The sequence below is a fragment of the Pongo pygmaeus genome, chromosome 3 (genome assembly GCF_028885625.2).
Source record: "Pongo pygmaeus isolate AG05252 chromosome 3, NHGRI_mPonPyg2-v2.0_pri, whole genome shotgun sequence".
Taxonomy (NCBI): domain Eukaryota; kingdom Metazoa; phylum Chordata; class Mammalia; order Primates; family Hominidae; genus Pongo; species Pongo pygmaeus.
Genome location: NC_072376.2, coordinates 190,737,056 through 190,757,697, shown reverse-complemented (window position 1 = coordinate 190,757,697; position 20,642 = coordinate 190,737,056). Strand labels below are relative to the sequence as shown.

Genomic DNA, 20,642 nt, shown 5'->3' with positions numbered 1-20,642 from the left:
AACAGCTTTGAAGATTTTCACCACTGGAGTTGACCATGGATCAAAATTATCTATGTTCATTTCTGAAACAAAATGAGGGTGCTGGAAACGTGCTGTAGTTACAGCCCCATTGGAAAGCACTGGACAATCAGCTATAGCAGATAAGACCAATTTGAAGATGCAAGACTATAAGGCATGGAGGTAGAATGATTGCAATGTGATGCTGAAATAGGGCATTCTCTTGTAATTTCCTATCTGAGGCAGAGAAGGGTTATTGAAAATTTTCAGATCAACCATGCACATGCTCTAAGTGGGCCTCAAGGGCACTCAGGCAGAAGCTGCATTACCCAGGAATGCGTTAGGAGTTGGAGAGCCAGGACATAAAATATGAAGTGCTAAAACACTGCAGTGTGTGAGATACAAGCAAAGCGCCAGCATATGTCCGCCCCCCAGTCACAGATCCTAACAGAAAGGGAGCAGGAGCCGAGGAAGCAGTGGATAGATGAAAGAAAACATGTACCTCCTTGCGAAAATACAAATAAAATGTTTTGGGAAGAAGCACTCATAGACTGTAAAGAAAGCCAATTAACTGACTGTTGCCAGGATTATAATGCATTATGCATTTGTTCTTTAAGTGTGTTTCCCTTAAGCTTTTATTGAGAAATTATTTGTTTGGGAGGTATTCACTAAATATTGTAGGGGTTATTAAATCTTGCCTTTTTGAAGATTATAGTTTACATAAGCAAGATTTGGTGTGAAAGCAATTCAACAGATAGACAATCAGCATCAACAAAAGAGATAAAAAAGAAGGAAGAAAGGAAGGAAGTAGGGGAAAAAAGGAAAGGAGGGAGGGAAAAACAGAAGGGATGAGAAAAGGAAATTCAGAGGCCTTGTGCACAGACAGCAGTGTTACATTTTTCCCCTGGATTGCTAGCTTCTCTGATCTTCTCTTCTCTATCTTAACTTCAGTGAAACTTTTTTTCTTGTTAGTTTCCAGCCCCTGTGAATTGTTCAGTTGACCTTCAAGACAGGGTGCTTCACACTCTGAGATGAGTACAATTTGTTTTGTTTTCTTCTAGAAGTCTATGGGGGAGTTTTAATCGTGCAATTTTCATGGGAATTTACATGTATAAAAGTAAGAATACCTCATTTTAAACAATTGTATAGTAAACTAACCACTGACCTATAAGAGAGAGAGGGCAGAAAGAAAAGCAGATTTAAAAGTGATGGACAGGGAAACACAGCAGAGAGCGGTCTTTTCAGTACTGCTTTGAAAAGACACAAGAAGCTGAAAACAACTGGAGGTAATCTGAAAAGAGATTGGGGATGATTATACTATTTAATTATGCAAATGGTGAATGCGGAAACTTTTTGAGAAATGTATTTTAGATTTGGAAAGGGATTTTAGAGATCTTCTAATACAACCTTCTTGTCTTATGGCTGAAGACTCTGAGATCCAAGAGAAGTTCTGTATCTTGGCAGAGTTTCATATATGTGTTAGCAATCATATTTACTATCATTATTATTAATGATTATTTAGTGGCAGAGCTGAAATGAGAAATCAAGTTGCCTGACTCCCACTGCACTCACTATTCTTTTTCCAACCTCACATTTCAATTCCATTTTAAATGAATTAACCCACGTATTACAACATATTTCAAAAAAGAAGTCTCACATGTATGTTCTAATATAGTATATCAAAATGTTGTCTAAAACACAAGCAAATACTTTTTCCTCTAGGACAGGGGTCCTCAAATTTGAGAATGCACAAGGATTACCAGGAGAGCTTGTTGGAGAGCAAACATTCCTGGGCCTTAATCCCGGAGAGTCTAAGCAGCTCTAAGCTGGTGCTGATGCTGCTAGTTCACATTTTATTAGCACTTTTACTTACAAGTGTTGCTCTAGGAAACAGCCGTTATAGTAAGCCCACTCTTGGTAAGTTGGGTGAGAACAGGTAATAATTTGCAATGAATGAACAGCACGAAAATAATTACCATTATTAGAGTGGGTTGATTTTAGCTCCAGTTATCATTCATATTTATAACATGCTAGTTCCTTTCCATGTCAAGTAGCCCTTTACAAATTCTCTGTTTATAGGCTTCTCCTAAACTCTACTTGCTTGAAGTTGGCAACTACTCATCTCTTCAGTGCTACCTCCTTTGTGAAGATTCCTTGTGTCCTCCAGGTTGCAATGGGAGTTCTTTTCCCCGTTTTCTCTTTGCATCCTACCTCTTTCGACTATAGTCCTTGTCACATTGGGCTGTAATTGTTACTCTGCATGCTTAATTCCCCCTGAAGGCTTTAAATTCCTTGAGGCACTGTTCTTTATTTATACTTTCACAGTGCCTTGCTGACATCATGCACTTAAACATTTGTTGATTGAACGCTTATAAAAATGAGGACAACTAGAGATAAAACAAACGTAAAATATATATAGTAGAACTAATTCTCTGTGAAATTTATGGTTTCTAATTTTATCTATCCATTTTATCCTTGGTAGGCCTATAAATAAACTGAAAACTGTCTGTCAAAAAACAATAAACATGTGCTAAGTGTAATTTCATGATACAAAATCTTTAATGCAACTATTCAGAAATTACCCTGCAAAAGTTTAGCACCATTGATAATCTATTCGTTTATTCTGAGCCATTTTCTTTAGTTTTTTTAATTGTTCAAATTTTTATTTTAATGCATGGTATGAGAAATGAACATTTAAATCAACTGAATTGTATGGAAAAATGACACAGCAAATAAATTAGACCCCTGTTAAAAGAGAAGGTCAGCTAAATGGCCAAACTTAAGGATATAATGGGCACAGATAAACATAGATTCCAGTCTTCTTTAAGAGGTGGCATTCCCATTGCTGCTGATCTCTGGACAGGTGTATAGAAAAGTTGTGTTTGAAGGACTTCAGCCTCTTTAATTATAGTTCCTAGAATATTACAGTGGGAGGGAAACTTTGATAGAACCTGAGGTTCCTTTTAACCACATCTACCCCTGTAGGAGGTCGGTCGCTGAATTTCTCTGATGACATTCCCGGTAGGAACTAAGCACCTCACAGCGTCCTCATTTCATTTTTTTAAATTCTAATTTTTGGAATTTTATTCTTCTTTTTAACAATCAAACTCATGTATCTTAGTTCTGTTTTTCTGGAAATGCATGGAATAAATATAATTCTTTCTTTTTATCTCAGTCTTTCAGATTTCTACAGATAGTTGTCATCTTCTACCTAGCATGTTTTCTTTTATAAAAAAGGAATAGAAAAAAAGGAGACTACATTTTTTTAAATTTAGAAAAGAAATACTTACCAAGTATACGTATTAATTCAAATGCAAATATATATTTACCAGTGGTGCTGTATTTAATGTCACTCAGAAAGAATAGACAGGAATGCACAAATCAAATTTGAACTGAAAATACAAACAAGTATGAATGATACACACTCATTAAAGGGATTTACTAACCGACTTCTACTTTTTATCGTATTTTGACTTCCAATTTTACTAGTTTCTTAAATCACTGGTGATATCTTTGTTTCCATATTTTTTACCCAAGAACAATATTTATGTGAACGTTAGGAGTATGATCAGAAGACAATGTAAAATGGCAATATGCCATCAAACGTTAGAATCTGTCTCTCATTTCACAGTGGTACTCCCACCCAATTCAAGACATACCTGATAAACCTCCCTTCCACTTGAAGTCTCCACATCTGACAAAAAATGGAATAGTTGGGTTTATGCAGCTGTTCCTGGGCTAATTCTCTGCAATCATTTCTGATTACTTAATAGGCCATGGTAGGATGTGTGTTTGCTGCTATGTTGAGTTTACACATTAGGCTTTAATGTGCTGATATGGCTAATTGTGCTCACTGCTGCCTGCTAATAGACCATTCCTGAAAATGAGACCGTATCTCAACGGAATTTGCTTATTTTAAATAAGTAATAACTACAAACTCAGATCCTAGATCCAGTGTTTACCATTTTAAGAAGGCACTTTTTAATGCTGTATCATTTCTAATGCATTTAAATTATTCAGGTTTGAAAAAATGAGTTATTAAACTAAGGAGTCAATAACCAACTCAAGTGCATAGATTTAACATTTTTCCTGCTCTATTCAGTTTCCTAAATTGTTTTCTGGTATTGATAGCAAAATAAATTCTTTAAAATGGTGCCAAACAAGCTGAATGTAATAACATAATAATGAGAAAAATAAATGCATATTACAAGCAGGCAAGTATTTATTAATATGTAAACCAAGACACTCATGCTAGCGATTGGGAGTGACATAGATATGTTAATATGGAAGGTAGATATGGAATTGTTGTAATGAAACTTTGAATTTGTTTTGCAGCTTTGCATTTTATGATAGCATTTAGTACAAAATGCTAGTATATAGTTTTAAAAATTTAGAAGACTGTTCTTATGTTGATGACATATACTTGTGTTTCTGATTACCAAAAACAGATGCCAAGTGCCCATGTAAATATAGATACTTTAGGTGTTCCTCTTCATCCTTCCCTTTCTGTTTGTAGTCACAGGATCTTTTTTTTTTTTCTGTCTTCACTTTTTTCTTCATCACTTCTTTTTTCTTTTTTTTTTTTTTTTTCTTGAGACAGGGTCTTGCTCTGTTGCCCAGGCTGGAGGGCAGTGGCATGATCATGGTTCACTGCAGCCTCGACCTCCCTGGCTCAAGCCATCCTCCCACCTCAGCCTCCCACGTAGCTGGGACTACAGGTGCTCACCACCACACCAGGCTAATTTTTGTATTTTTAGTAGATATGGGGTTTTACCATGTTGGCCAGGCTGGTCTCAAACTCCTGACCTCAAGTGATCTGCCCGCCTTGGCCACCCAGCATGCTGGGATTACAGGCATGAGCCACTGCACCCAGCTCTTCATCTCTTTTTAACTTCGTTTTTCCTCCCTCATTATTCTTTTATTAGAGAAGCCAATAAGATTCAAATAATAAATAGAAAGTAGAACAATAGGTTTCTTCCATTCTCTGCTGTTCCCCAGGCCCTCCTTTGAGTACAGGATTTACCCCTTCTTGAATAGATTTCAATGAATGTGACTCTGGAACTACTTGGATCCATCACAGGGTGAAACCATGTGACCCTACAATCTGCTCCTCTAGAAACACTATATATTCAGTGTTTCCATGCACTTGAAGCCACAATCTCTGCTGCAAAGTAGAGAGAGAAAGAGATTAGTTTTCGTAATAACACTCATTGTTCTGATACATGATTTCTATCTAGAATATAATATGTGCCTGGGTTAATCTGAGGTTTTGGATCTCAAAATTCATCCTGTATGAAGGACTTTTATGAGTTCTTTAATGTTTTCCATTTCTAAATTTTTGATGTCTCATTGGAACCATAATACTCACCCCAGCATCTCTTCCAAATACTTTCTTTTTGAACTTCTGGGCTCTGTTCCCTAAACAAAAACAGCTTTTGCACTGTTCCTTCGACCTTTAGTTCCCTTGCTGTAGGGTGTAGTTCAGGTCCTTCTTTAAGGTTATTGTCATTGTTATTTCCTCTCTGAAACATTCCATGAGAATAGTTGTGACACATAACAGTAGCAGGGCTATTAATGATAAAGCTAATAAAATTAACTCAAGAGCTTTAACTGCCAATGCTAAACCCTTCATGTGGATATTTTATTTTATCCTCACAACAGCCCTGCTAAGAACTGTACTGTTATTGTCACCATCTAACAGATGAGGTATCTAAGACTTAGCACACAGTAGCCAAAACTTAGTAAAACATTGAGATCAAGGTCGTATGGTCAAGGTCACCGTCAGGGCTGGTGCAGCTCTTGGGGCCAGCAGTCTGACTCCAGGACTCAATTTTATTCAGAATCTGAGGGACTAACCACCATGCATCCCATCTCCCACACCACGGGTAGAATTGATCATTTTTTTTCATTTGTTTGAGTTCCTCTGAGTCATTACTTTAGCATGTATCCCAGTGTACACTGGCTTGCTTATCTGCCCATGGGCTCCTTAAGGAGAGAGTGATTTATTTATTTTTGTATTCTCAGAACTCAGAACTGGCCCATCCCAGGATCCATTTATGAAATGGGAATTGATTCTTCTTTTACACATTTATCTCCCCATTTTCCTTCATGTACCCTATGATCTAGCCAAACAGGAATACTTCTATTGCTGACACCTTCTTGTGCAGCTGCTCTTAGAGATCTTTGTATATGCTATGCCTACTGCCTAAAATGCCCTTCTACATATGCAAATCCTCATCAAGGTGACATGTCAGCTCTTTCCTATCTCTTTCCTGAAGCTCTCCCAGCTCCTGAATCAGATGTGAAATTTCCCTCTCTGCAACCTTTAGCACTTTGCTTAAAGTGCTTATTTTCCCTTATCATTTCTTCCTCATTTATGTATCTACAAGATGGCTTTAAAAATACCTGTTCCTGAATCTTTCACATAGTAGGTGTTCAACAGAGATTAACTGAATTAAACATTTATTTAAATCAGTTGGCTTTGTTTTCTAAAAAAGGAAGAGGTTCAAAGTCATGGACATTGTAAGATATAATTATATTTACTCATCTCTATATGTCCCTAAATACAGTGTAGATGTGAGGCAGCATTATTTTTGTATCTTCTTTCCCTTTTATTGAATGCATGTCCTTTGGTCTAATTAATTTTGGCCTGTATATCCGTAAGCAAAGTTCTAGAAAATACCAAAAAAAGGGACTTTCATTTAAATTACTGGAAAGATTTAACAGCTTTTAGATACTTGGGAATTTTCCAGTAACACTCTTTTCAATGACATTTCACTGCCTTCATGTTTGAATAGCGGTAACAAGGTTAAAAATGTTCAATAGACTGACATTATATTAAACCTCCATCTACGAAGTTTAACAAATATTTACCAAATTTCTACTGTATGCAAAATACAATACTTGGTAAGATTCTGTGAAGAATAAGGAAGAGTCATATATAATTTCTTAAGCAAGTGAACATTAACAAATGCAGAGAGGACAAATACAACATGATGCAGACCATAGTATACTCCAGAAAAGATATCAGTGCTGTAAAGACATCCACAAAAAGAAGAAGTTTCATCTTTTAGGAACCCCATTAGAATACTTGCTTTTTCATTTCCTTGCCCAATTTGCCAATACTGATAAACTATAATATACAATGATAAGTACCTTTAGAAAGTACATGAAAACAGTGGATTTTTAAAAATAAAATAATGGAACTAAAATGTATAATGAGAATTTAAAATGAACTTATGGAAATTTTAACATTGTAAATTTAACATAAATGTTAGAAAAGAAAAATGACCATAATCTCATCATACCACAATTATTTTCATTTGTGTATTTTTTCCCTTTATTTTTCCTACATAGATGACTCTTAGATATTTGTACATATTAAAGACATGCAATTCTGGCTACAGCTACTTTTCCTTAATAAATGAAAAGGAGAATAGCTTATTCAGGGTGTGGGCATTAGTGCTTCACAAAGTTCATTCAAACCATGGCTTGTGTGACACAGACACACTTCCTACTTAACCTACAGAAGTCCAAGTCTCCTTAACTGAAAAATTAGAAATAGCGACACCACCACAACAGCAACAAAGTCTATTACACAAAGTGGTCAAGAGAATTAAGTGAAGTGATCTGTGGCAAATATTCAGCACAGCGGCTGTTGCAAAGAAAGGTTCAATAAACAGTGGCTCTCGAAATCACTGTCTTCCTCACAGTCTATCTGACTGTCAGTTTTTTCTCCCATCATTAAAATATTTTATATTCTTGTGATGCTGGTTTGAAATACCAGAAAATGGGCAGATAAACTCCAAAGAGATGAATACCAGCAGACCATACTGCTTCTCCCAAGTTAAGCATAGGACTAACAGATGCAGGCTCTGAAATCTGACAACTCTGTCCAGGTTCTGCTGCTGTGGGAGTCAATGTAGTTGATGTGGGACAATAGTAACTGCTTCCCTCCACCTAGTGGCATAAGGAAACACAGGCACAGAGACATCTGCTCTCCCCAACTCCAGAAACAGCAGGCAACCCAGGGGATCACCTGTGCCCGCAGACTGCACCAGTGGGGATTGATAAGGAGCCACAGCAGCACCAGAAGAAAGAACAGAACTGCATTGCAAGGGCTCTGTAAATGACACTGTCATTGAAACCAAAGCCTACAGTGCAGGCCAGAACCTACACACTAAACCTAAACAGGCAGATGGCATGCTAAAATAGAAGATTAAAATAGGATCTAAACTCTCCTAACATAACTGAAACATCGAGGGTATGATGAAAAAAAAAAAATCACCTGTCATGCTCAAAACCAGGAAAACAGCCATCTGAATGAGACTAGATACTCAACTGAGGACAACACTGAGATTCGTCAGATTTGGGGATTATCTCAATTTTAAAGCAGATGTCACAAAAATGTTCAAGAATCAATTATACATGCTCCCAAAACCAAAGGGGAAAAAACTAGAACATCTTAGCAAAAAAACCCCAGAAATTATATTTCTAAAAAACCAAGGGGAAGTAATAGAAATGGAAAATATAATAATTGAAATAAAACCTCACTGAATGATCTCAATAGTAGAGTGGAGATGACGGAAAAGATTCAGTGACCTTGAAGACAGATCAATAAAATTTACTCAATTGGAACAAAAGAGAGAGAAAAATAGACTGGAAAAAAGGAAGAGAGCCTCAGGGATCTGGCCTATGTTCCTTGGGGATCTCAATAACAATCTAATAATCTAACGTTTGTATCACTGGAGTCTCAGAAGAATAGGAAGAGTATGGGATTGAAAAAGTATTGGAGGCCGCACGTGGTGCCTCACGCCTGTAATCCCAGCACTTTGGGAGGCCGAGGCAGGCAGATCACCTGAGGTCAGGAGTTCAAGACCAGCCTGGCCAACATGGCGACACTCCGTCTCTACTAAAAGTACAAAAATTAGCCGGGTGTGGTGGCGGGCGCTTGTAATCCCAGCTACTCAGGAGGCTGAGGCAGGAGAATCAGTTGAACCCGGGAGGCGGAGGTTGCAGTGAGCCGAGATCGCGCCACTGCACTACAGCCTGGGCAACAAGAGCGAGACTCCATCTCAAAATAAAAAGTATTGGAAGAGATAATGGTTGCAAACTTCCCAAATTTGGTAATAGATAATTAAAACACGTAATTAACTTTGTACAATTAGAATTAATATGGTAACATTTCACATAAAATGTAGAAAACTCATATAATAGGTCCTTCAATCTCTCCATCCTTTATGATACAGTTGTCACATATATCTACCTGCATTGTAAATTTCACAAGCTAATTTATTGCTTTAAAAGTCCCATATGTTTTAAATAAACTAAGAGGAAAAAATATTTTATATTCCTTTAGATATTTGCAATTTCATATTTTCTGTATTGCCTCTTGAATATTTGGATTTCCATCTGGTTTTATTTCCCTTTAGCATTCACTTCAATGAACATAGTTATAATAGCTGCTTTAAAATCTGTGTTTACTATTCAACATCTGGGCCATCTTAGGGTGGGTCTTGGTTGATTGTCTTTCCTCTAAAAGTGGGTCACATCATTCTGATTGTTCATACGCTGTGTAGTTTTGGACTGTATCCTGAATAGTATAGCTATTATATGGTGAAGACCCTGGATTTGGCATGCAGTAAGTTCTCACTTCACATCATCGATAGGTTCATGGAAAATGTGACTTTAAGCAAAATAATGTAAAACAGAACCAATTTTCACAAAGGCTAATTGATATAAACCAGAGTTAAATTCCTACAGCATATTTCTGGTCACAAAAACATCATCAAACTTCTGAATAGACTTCTAATGTTAAACACTAAAATAAACGTGAGCTGTACATATATTTAAGAAAGATTAATAAAAACAAAATAGTTACTCAAATTTTGGTGAATGAATGCATTCACCCTCCACACTGCAGTCAGAGTCAATTTTTTTTTCTCAGTCACCCAAATTTTGGAGGGACTGATGGTGGTTGTAGTAGTGATGAGTTAACTCACAGAATAAATGTTTGCAAACATTTTGTACTGTGTTGATGGGCATTTGTATGATTATTGTATACTTGGCAAATTTTTATTTTCTTGTAATTCATATTCATTCATTTTCCAACCCACTTATTCCAGTTCTGGGTTGCAGGTGGTTGGAACCCATCCTAGCAGCTCAGGGCACCAGGTGGGAACTCTCCCTGGTCAGGATGCCCTCCCATGACAGGCCAACTCACACTCACACATACACTCACACTGGGACCATGAACATGTGCCAGTTCACCGAAAGCACACATCTTTGGGATGTGGGAGGAACCCAGTGTCCAGAGGAAAACTCATGCAGACATGTGGAGAGCATGCCAACTCCACACAGATAGTGGCCTTGGCTGAGAGTGATTTTTTTTCTTAGTTACAACAAAATGATGTTGAATGAAGTGTTATTCAAGGACCTGCTGTAGTCTTCTAAAGAGTGTTGATGTATTTATCTCAGCAGCAGATTAATTTGGTTAGATTCAAATTGCAAAATCTCTTTCTTGCATGGCAGGTCTTATCTTGGCTCAGCTGTTTTTTGTTTGTTTGTTTGTTTTTTGTGAGACGGAGTCTCACTCTGTCACCAGGCTGGAGTGCAATGGAGAGATCTCAGCTCACTGCAACCTCCGCTTCCCAGGTTCAAGCGATTCTCCTGCCTCAGCCTCCAGAGCAGCTGGGACTAAAGGCATGCGCTACCATGCCCAGCTAATTTTTGTATTTTTAGTAGAGACGGGGTTTCACCACGTTGGCCAGGATGGTCTTGATCTCTCGACCTCATGAACCGCCCACCTCGGCCTCCCAAAGTGCTGGGATTACAGGTGTGAGCCACCACGCCTGGCCGGCTCAGCTCTTTTATCTTTAGCTTGCTCTGTGTTCAGTTTGTCCCATGCATGTATGGTTCAGTGGTCAATGACATCAGCAGAGTTTCACAGAATGTGGGGCTCCCCCTCTCCATGTCCTTTCTGAGATTTCCCCCTTACTTCTCAGTGGCTGTGGCTGCCAAAATTGCCTGCTGATTCTGTAGATGAGAAATACTTCAGGTTTTCTACTGAAGTTTTGGTTGGCCTACTTGATTGTTTTTGTTCTGCCCTCAGGACAAAAGCTGTAAAAAATGGGAAATCACCTCCAGCTTATTCTTTCTTCTAAATCTCACAGCCCTCAAGAATCTGCCTGCTTTAGTTCACTCTCCAGCGGTGCTTTTGATTTTATCCAGAATCTAGACGTTATCTATGGGAAGGTTGGGTTCAGCTGGAGCTCACCAGGACACGAGGAGGCAGAAACCCCCACTGAGATTTTTTATGGGAAATTTTGTTATAATAGAATTAAGTCTGAAAGAATGCTGTCTTTTAAACAATCTTTCTTTCCAAACAAGAACTTGTTTTTGTTCTTCTTTGAACCAGAATGCATCTGGTTCTTTGGGCCTCTCAGACGAAAGTTTCTTCAGGCTGGGCACGATGGCTCACGCCTGTAACCCCAGCACTTCGGAAGGCCAAGGTGGGAGGATCTCTTGAGCCCAGAAGAAACCAGCCTGGGCGGTGTGGCAAACCCTGTCTCTACAAAAAATACAAAAATTAGCCCGGCATGCTGGCACACACCTGTATTCCCAGCTACTCGGGAGGCTGAGGCTAGGGGATCACTTGAGTCCGACAGGTTGAGGCTGCAGTGAGCCGAGATCATGCTACTGCACTCCAGCCTGGGGGACAGAGTGAGACCCTGTCTCAAAAAAGTTTCCTCATATAGATCCTGTACATTTCTTATTAGGATAAGGATGTAAGTTTATCATATAACCTATTGTTTCATTTACTTACATTTCCGTGTAATTAACATGCACATTTTTGGAGACCAGACTTCATGGAAGTCCTTTTTGCAGTGGACCTTTTTTCCTCTTTATTGCACAATTAGCTTGCAGTTTCCTTCTTAATGTACTCTCTATGTACTTCACGTCAGGGCAGCTAAGACTGTCAACTGTCCAGTCCAGTTCCTGGTCCGTTCTGTAGAGTCACTGCCCTGTTGAGCAATTTGGGTGAAGATCACTCATCCTAGGTTGGTCCTGTCTTTTCAGTGTAGAGTCAAAACAAAATACTTATAAAACTATAAAACATGTTTTGTTCTTGCCAATAATTTCATGTGCTATTAACTTCTATAGCTCTGCATGGAAAAATTAGTGGTAGAATAGGAAAGTGGTTCAAGCCACCTTTGTGCTGTCCTTTAAGAAAAAATAGATTCAACCATCTCTGACAGGACTTTTTTTTACAAGCATACAGAAACACCTTAAGAGTGACTTTTTATCGAGGAGGAACAATCATAGTGATCTGTGCTAAAATTTAAATAAAAGCAGCGGGGAGAAGGCATTAGAAAAATATAAATCAATCTCTCTTTTAAACACCTACACGCAAGTTCTTCTTTTCTTAAATGTTACTTTTATAGTCTGCATCCCCATCACTTTACATGAGAACACAAATTGGAAGTCATACAAGGTTTGGCATAGCCCCAGCATCTAACAGGAACTTAATGTTGGTTGCACAGAATTTTAAAAATAGACTTCTTCATAAAGGAGATCTTATTTATTATTATTTAATAAAACAAGAAATATCTTTAATCATATATTATAAATAGTGTTAGTACATGAGAAATGTATTCACTACAGACAGAATATCTTATTTTATTGTGTTGCATAATCCTTTCCTAAAAAAAAACACTGCTTCTCCCCAGTTACAAGAGACTACAAGCATACTAAAAACACTTTATTGTCATTACTAAATGCATTAAATACACATCCTAAATGGAATATGCTGTATATCCAATGAAATACATAGAACGTTCATCAAGGCAAAAAGAAAACACGTAGCCAACGATGGAAAGATGGCACACACAAGAAAAAAAAAAAGAACAGTTCTCAAATATTGCAGTAACTTTTCAATGTATCATAGATATTCTACAACTTTTCTATGAAACAGACGAGGACCAAACATTATACACAGTTTGAAGAGACGAAATGCCAGAGAATCTACAGATATTAGCATCCAGGAATAATTTTTATTCCTGGCCCATTTTCTGCCCACTGGAAAAAATTGCACTGTTTTTCCTTCCCAAAAGGACACACAAAAAAATTCTTTCCATTGTTAGGTCCAATCTTCAATACTGTTCTCATGATGCAACGTTTGCCATGGTTGCAGAATGGGAAGGACAAATCTGCCCACTGCAGGAAAAAAAGGTAAATTTACAAGTTTATATAAAAGTTATCATGATGTTCAGGCTAACCCTGGGCACATGTGATTAGTGCCATATAGTCTTCACTGCTGTTATCATTAATTTGACATTGTAAAATAGACAATTAGTCGTCGCCTTTAAAAAAGCTTATATCCTAAAAGAAGCATCTCTTACAAATTTGTTTGAATCACGCAGACAATGGCCATAATTCTGAGCTTCCCTTTGTCTAAAGGTATATTTACAGAAGTTTCTTCACTTTGTTAAGAATAATTGAAAACTATCAAAATCTTGCTGTAATCACCAATATCCCTGCTATAGGTCTGTTTCAGTTAAACCTGTAAGATCAGGTAAGGCGCGGTGGCTCATGCCTTTAATCCCGGCACTTTGGGAGGCTGAGGTGGGAGGATAGCTTCAGCACAAGAGTTTGAAACCAGACTGGGCAACATAGTGAGACCCTGTCTCTAAAAAAATCAAACAACAACCAAAAAAAAAACCCTGTAAGATCAAAGATTTGTCATGATTTTAATATTAAACTTCCTTAGGAAAAGAAAGAATCAAATACTTACCCAGACTAAATTAGCCAGATTCTATTATTCTTACTAATTTTGACCTCAAGAGTGATATGAAAAAGGCTATTATATTTTTAGCAACACCATGAATATTGCTAATAATATTTTCCCATTACATCTATAGAAGCTTCTTGAGGAGGAAATCTGTGAATTTTGTAGGGTAGAGTTACATTGTGTTCAGAGATTGAGGTCTAAAATCACTATCCAGTTTTCCCCGGGAAATTCCTTAAGAAGGTATCACATTGAAGACAGATATTTGTTCTTTCAAAAAGTCCAACCAGAAAATCTTTGCTCCAGCGCTGAAACGTATCAATATTTTCTTTTTTCAGTTCTATTTCAGATGAAGAGTAACTAGAAAAAATATGTATCTCTGAACATTAGAATCACACTCAGCCTGAGATGCTCACACTGAGGAATACCGGAAGTGAGACTGACTAAACGGACCTGAGGTTCTTATCTCCTATCTTAGGTTCATCTTTAGGGACACATCCACAGACTGGAAAGGCAGGAGGAATCGCCTATAGCTAAATTGCTATTGTGCCATCACTTTTTTGGGTCAAGTGTGGTTAAGTAGGATTTGATAAGGTTATTGTAAATCCCAGGCATGTAAATTGTTTTTCTGATAAACTTTATCCAATGCATAAACCAAAGGTTTTGATGTAGCGCTGAAGTCAGGAAGAACAAATTCTTACCTTGGATTATTAGCCACATATGTGCTACTAGTACTTACTAGTCACTCAGTGTCTAACTTTACAAGCTAAGGGCAACACTTCTAGACTTGTGATTATAAATATGATATGCTCTAACAATGTAACAGCTATTATTTTATTAAATTTCTTGTGGCTGAACATCTGAATTTTAAGTTACTCAGCATTCAAGCTTTAGACTGAATGCCAATATGGCTATTTCAAATTTAAAGGTAAAAGGTAAAACTAGGAAAGTATTGCTATTTGTTATACATTAATAACCAAAGCATTTAATTACATTTTAGTAAGCTAGATAAATCTTACACATACTTCAAAAAATCCACATTGTGCTTCTCTAGGTAGAGGACAGGCATAAAACTGCCTGCCCTTGTTTTCCCCATCCTTCCTCACAACTCGGAGAATGCAGAGGCGGTTGTGTTTACTGCAGCGAGGGCTGTCAGGATTTAAGGTACGAGGGCCATCTGTCATACTCATTTGAAGTTCACTGTAATGACAGGTTACAAAATAAGTACAGCATAGAAGGGCTAAGGGACCATTCACACCACTTTACCCCTACATGTCAGAATTTCACTTGTACAAAGAGATTTTATCAAAAAGTGGACCTCGTTAATGTTAGGTCATTATCCAAAAGGCTGTCTTTATTCTTTGTTTTCCCAGGTAATTCTAATTTATTTCCAAAGTTATCTTAGCCACTTCTTTTTCCTCTAAAATATTCTCAAGTCCAGGTTCTCCATTCCCACTGGCCCCAAAGCAGCTAGTCACAATCTTCTCTAATTATTTTCTCATCGGTAGCAAACTCTCATCAATGGCTCTGACAAGGCCATAGAAATCACTCTGCTGTCCACTTTAAAGACAATTTTCTATGCTTTTCTTTGATCAAGGCTACTATAATAGTCACAATCATATTCCTGCAAGAAACAGGCTGCCTGGCAGAGAGCAAAAATGTGAATTTTGCAAAGCTAGCAGGGAAGCTTTATTCTCCCCCATAATTAGGATCAAGAGTATTTGGAGGTTGTCCTCATACCCAGTGTACACAGGCTAGAAGCTGGCCTTGTACTGTAGCTGTATAAACAGAATTTTCTTTTTGAAAAGAAGCTTATTTAAATTTTCTATGTTGTACATATTTTAGTAATGCCTTTATGAGAATTAGTTTTTTAATAAACTGGTTGAAGAGAAAGTGTTCACATTCATTAAAACCAGAAGTCCCCCTCTTAATATTCCTTTTTTTTTTTTAACTCTTTAATGATAAAACAGTTAATCCGTTCTCATCTTTTCAGGAAATATCTAAAGAACAAATATATCATTCTTAAATAATTGTTAAAAATACTTAAAAATCAAAGGTGATTTCCCTTTTTCCTTGCTTCCTAAACTGCATTTTTTACACACCTGTTTCTATGATGCCTCAATGCATCACATCTAATTGAAATGTTCAGAGAATGCAATCTTTTATTTGTGATGAAATTGACTGAAATTCATTTATATAACAGATGCTTAAATATACTGCTTTGAAAATGTTTGCTGGGATGAACTCAAACATTCTGAGGGCAGTTTTTGAAGGTTTCTTCAACAGCCATTTGTAAAATAAGAGCAGCTGCAGGCATTGTTAAATAAACCGTTATCATTAAATTCTTCACCAGCAACTATTTTGATGGTACCTTTTTCAGGGTAGAGGGGTTGTGGTTGTATTTTAGAGTCATGGGTAATACCAAATCAGAAATAGGAAAGCTGAGAGGCAAAGGACTTTTCTTTTCCACAACCTTTCAGTTCAACAACCCCCTCCAAAACTCCATTTCACCAATCTCCAAAACTCCATTTCACCAATCTCCTCCAAAACTCCATTTCACCAATCTCCTCCAAAACTCCATTTCACCAATCTCCTCCAAAACTTTAACTTCAAGAGAAGCCAGATATCTGGACAGTTGTACAGAAGTCAAGAATTTCACAATTAAAGCAAGTGGTTCATAAACAATGCTTTCTTAAACAAAATTAAAGGAGAAAAGATTAAGAATATTAACAAAATTAATGAAATGATGCATTCTTATTAAAAATTGTGTGGACATAAAAACAGTTTTATATATTATCTTAGAGATGGCTGTTTTGGATAACGGTTGAACATTTTCTAACCTATCTGTTTCAACCTAGAGAGCTCCAGGGTTCCACATATCCAGGGAGAGGTTTAGATTCTCTATTAAAGTTTTTCTGGGGAGAAGGGCCAAGGTAGAAGGCAGGATTAAAGTAGAAAGGAGGATCCAAATGTCATCTCTCTGCCTTCATTTCTGCCTTCCACTCCATTTCTTCCTTTAAAAATTAAATTAAAAACATAGCCACAGGCTGGGCGTGGTGGCTCACACCTGTAATCCCAGCACTTTGGGAGGCTGAGGCGGGCGGATCACCTGAGGTCAAGAGTTCAAGAGCAGCCTGGCCAACATGGTGAAACCCCGTCTCTACTAAAAATAGAAAATTAGCCGGGCGTGGTGGCGTGTGCCTGTAATCCCAGCTACTCGGGAGGCTGAGTCAGGAGAATCGCTTGAACATGGGAGGCAGAGGTTGCAGTGAGCAGAGATCGCGCCATTGCACTCCAGCCTGGCAACAGAAAAAGACTCCGTCTCAAAAAAACAAAAAAACAAAAAGAAAAAAGAGAAAACAACACACAAAAAACCCATAGCCACATGTGATCTTATTCTTCGTACTCAGAGTGTGGTCCACTGACTAGAAGCATCAGCATCACCCAGAGCTTGTTAGAAAACACAGACACATCCACCCCTACTCCAGATTGCCTGCAGAATCAGAATCTGCATGTTAGCAGGATTCCCAGGTGATTTGTATGCACATTAAGTTATGAAGCTCTGAAGTAATGTAACCAAGATACTAACGCCACCTGTGATCACACTGGCTCTAAATACGCACAGCTAAACTGAATTTTATGATATAAAACATTATCCAGGATAATTAAATGTTCTCATCAACTGAGGACATCTTAGTTCCTCTTTGTTTTATAAAAACTTCCTAAAATGTAGCAGGTTTCTTACTTAAATGCAGCTTACAGAATCGTTCATTTTAGTGATCGTGACCACCATTTTGAATATTAATGCTGGGTTATAAATGATCTATTAATAGAATAGATCGGGGCTGGCAAACCTTTTCAGATAACATATTTTAGACTTGCTGGTCTTATGGTCTAAGTTTGTCATCACAAAAAGCAGTCATAGAAAATATCTAAACAAATGGAAATAAAGCTTTACACAAACAGGTGTGGGATGGATTTGGCCCTGCTGGCTATAGTCTGCTCATGTACATGTCATTAGAATCAAGAACAATGCCTGAGACATAATAGATTCTCAATACTTATTAATAAATAAAACTGAACAGAGACCAGACAAAAACTATCATCAAGAAGGAAGACCTTACTAAGCACAGATCTGTAATTTTAAGGTGAATATTATTTTTTCTTGGTAAATTTTTCCCAGTTGAACTCAGGGGTGTCCAATCTTGGCTTCCCTGGGCCACAGTGGAAGAATTGTCTTAGGCCACACATAAAATACAGTAACCCTGGTGACAGCTGATGAACTTAAAAAAAAAATCACACAAAAAACTCATGTTTTAAGAAAGTTTACAAATTTGTGTTGGGCTGTATTCAAAGCCGTCCAGCCCACAAGCCTATGGTTGGACAAGCTTGGTTTAACTCATTTTATAGATAGGGTGATTCATTATAATAAAAATACTGTCTGAATTTTTTGGATTAATGGGTCTCACTGAATGTAGATTTTGTCATACAGGATTATTTCAAGGATTAAAACAAACAAAAGTGAAATGACTCATTCTGGATGGTCCCAGGTGGTTCTGAAATCCTTAGACTGAAAACTCCAAGAAGTAACCAAGAGACAAACAAGGACATGGTGTCAGTACTTGCACTGGTGATTAAAGACAGCTTTCAGCATCCCTGATGGCAGCAAATGTGAGAAAATATTAATGATTTTGTTATTGTCATTTCACCCTCCTATGTGAGCCTTTGCATCAACTCAGGAAAAATTTCAACCTAAAACACATGCATTCTTTGAAACTGCATCACTGTGTTTTGCTCTGTGTTTACAGTAATTGGATCGACAACTTAAACTGTTTCTAGTAATCATTCTTAACTGTTTAAAAAGGGTTCAATCATCTAACTTATAAGCCAATAGCTGGATGGAATACACACCTATCTCAATACCAATCAGAAAATATGCCTCATCAACACTGCATGGATTGTGTGGTAATGAGAACAGTAATTAAGAGAACAAAAGTCAAAGTAATTATCATATAATATTAAAGAAAAAATAAACTGGCTATAAATTATGAATGGACCACCTGCTTTAATAGTATTATGTTGTGAGCTTCTGCTAGGCATCTTGTCCACAAGATGAACACTATAGCTGCCAGACAAGGAGAAAAATGAAATAAATGACAGTAATTTGCAATTTATTCCCTGTAAAGTAGCTGGGTGCAGAAGGGCTGCTGGGTGAATTTATTTCATCACTTGACATTTATTCTGCTAGTTGATCTTGATTGATTGTGGAGTCTCAGTCCTGGTGTTCTTATATTCAATACATACACAGGCTGCAGCATTCCTAAGTAATGCTGTGCACTGTGATTAATCATATGATCCTATTACTAATGGCTTATGAAGAAATCATTTACATTTAAGGTTACATTAATGTTTTTTTAAATCCCTAATTCATTAGTTAAATTGTCTGAGATTTTCTACAAAGCATTACGGGAATAAAAATACGCCAAGATATTTCATCTAGGTACAACAAATGCCACAATATTTTAAGACGATCACTTCTACTTCCCACTTGAGCCACGGAACAGAAAAGACTGTTTGGAAATGACTTTCTGCTCCAGGACAGCCTCCCAACTCAAACATTCTTAATTAACTCCTTCATGAACTTCCATCGTGAGGCATTAATTACGGTTGAAGTGAAAAGGTGGTGGATTTATCCAGTCAGTTAAAAGTTTAGCCCCCTTAGCTTACTTCAAATGTGAGTATATGAACAAAAGTTAAACAAGTTATCTTAAATGGTTATGAACAAAACATTTAAAAAACCAGTCAAGGATAAATCATCAGGATTAACTGATGGTAAATTTAGAGTTGGAATAGGAAACTTGGAGTAAATACATCTATTGAGCAAAGACTGTTTCAGAATTTGTTATGAAATAAGCTTAAGGATTCCTACAGGTTGCTCTAGTAGGTCCCTCATCCCACTGCTGAGAGGGGGCATCTACCCATCAGTAAAGGCACAGTTAATAAGAGGAAAAGCCAGCGAATCTCAGAATTCCACCTGAGATTACTCTAGGTCCCAACCAAAGTACACCCCTCCATATCCGTAGGTTCCCAATCCATGAATTCAACCAACCTTGGATCAAAAATACTTGGAAACAAAAAATAATAATAATGAAACAATAAAAAATTATACAAAATATACAGTATAACAATTATTTACACAGCCTTTGCATTGGATTCAGTATTATAAGAAGTAATGCACAGATGATTTAAATATATGAAAAGGTGTGCATAGGTTATATGCAAGGACTATGCCATTTCATATCAGGGACTTGAGCATCTGCAGATTTTGGTATCCTGGGGGTCCTGGAACAAATCCCTTGAGGATACCAAGGGATGGCTGTAACTCTTCCTCTGCCTGTCTCCCATTGGCAAGAAAAGACATACACGGGAGGACGACGCTCCATTTATGTGTTATAAATTCTCCACTTATTTAAAAATGCTGGATGTAAGTCAGCTGCTTTCTGAAGAAAAAAAAGAAAGCAGCTGAGAAAAGAAAATGGTGGAGAAATGTGTCCTGTGTTGGAGATATAACATCGGGTTGCCATGGTTAGGAATTCCAGATAAAGGGACTGGGAGGGCCAGATAAAGGCGGAAGGAGGGTCAACAGAAAATTGTTTCAGGAGCTGCCAGTAATCATTAAGGAAAAGAGAGGATGACATTATGTATTAAAATTTCTGTATCACAGGTGACAAAAATGAGGGTGTTCTCCTGGACATGTAGCTGGAAGTCCTATAAAATATATCTGCTCTGGTAGTATTTATTAGTTAGAATTACAACTTTTGAATTTCAGATAAAAAGTAGCAAGTATGCTTTTTAGGAC

At 37.4% G+C, this 20,642-nt stretch overlaps 1 protein-coding gene across 8 annotated transcripts in view; it reads right to left on the bottom strand.

The window, feature by feature from the left end:
* Positions 1-4,197: 4,197 nt before the first annotated feature.
* The window catches only part of NEIL3 (nei like DNA glycosylase 3), a 61,166-nt gene continuing 44,721 nt past the window's right edge, over positions 4,198-20,642 (bottom strand). For 2 of the 8 annotated variants that reach the window (XM_063664298.1, XM_063664300.1), the window contains 2 exons: positions 14,809-14,983; positions 4,198-5,519 (listed from right to left, as the gene is read on the bottom strand). In XM_063664298.1, the coding sequence (XP_063520368.1) occupies positions 5,328-5,519; positions 14,809-14,983 (367 nt within the window). In that variant the 3' untranslated portion in view covers positions 4,198-5,327. The other 6 variants (XM_054485909.2, XM_054485910.2, XR_010126177.1 and 3 more) reach the window with 5 other exon arrangements.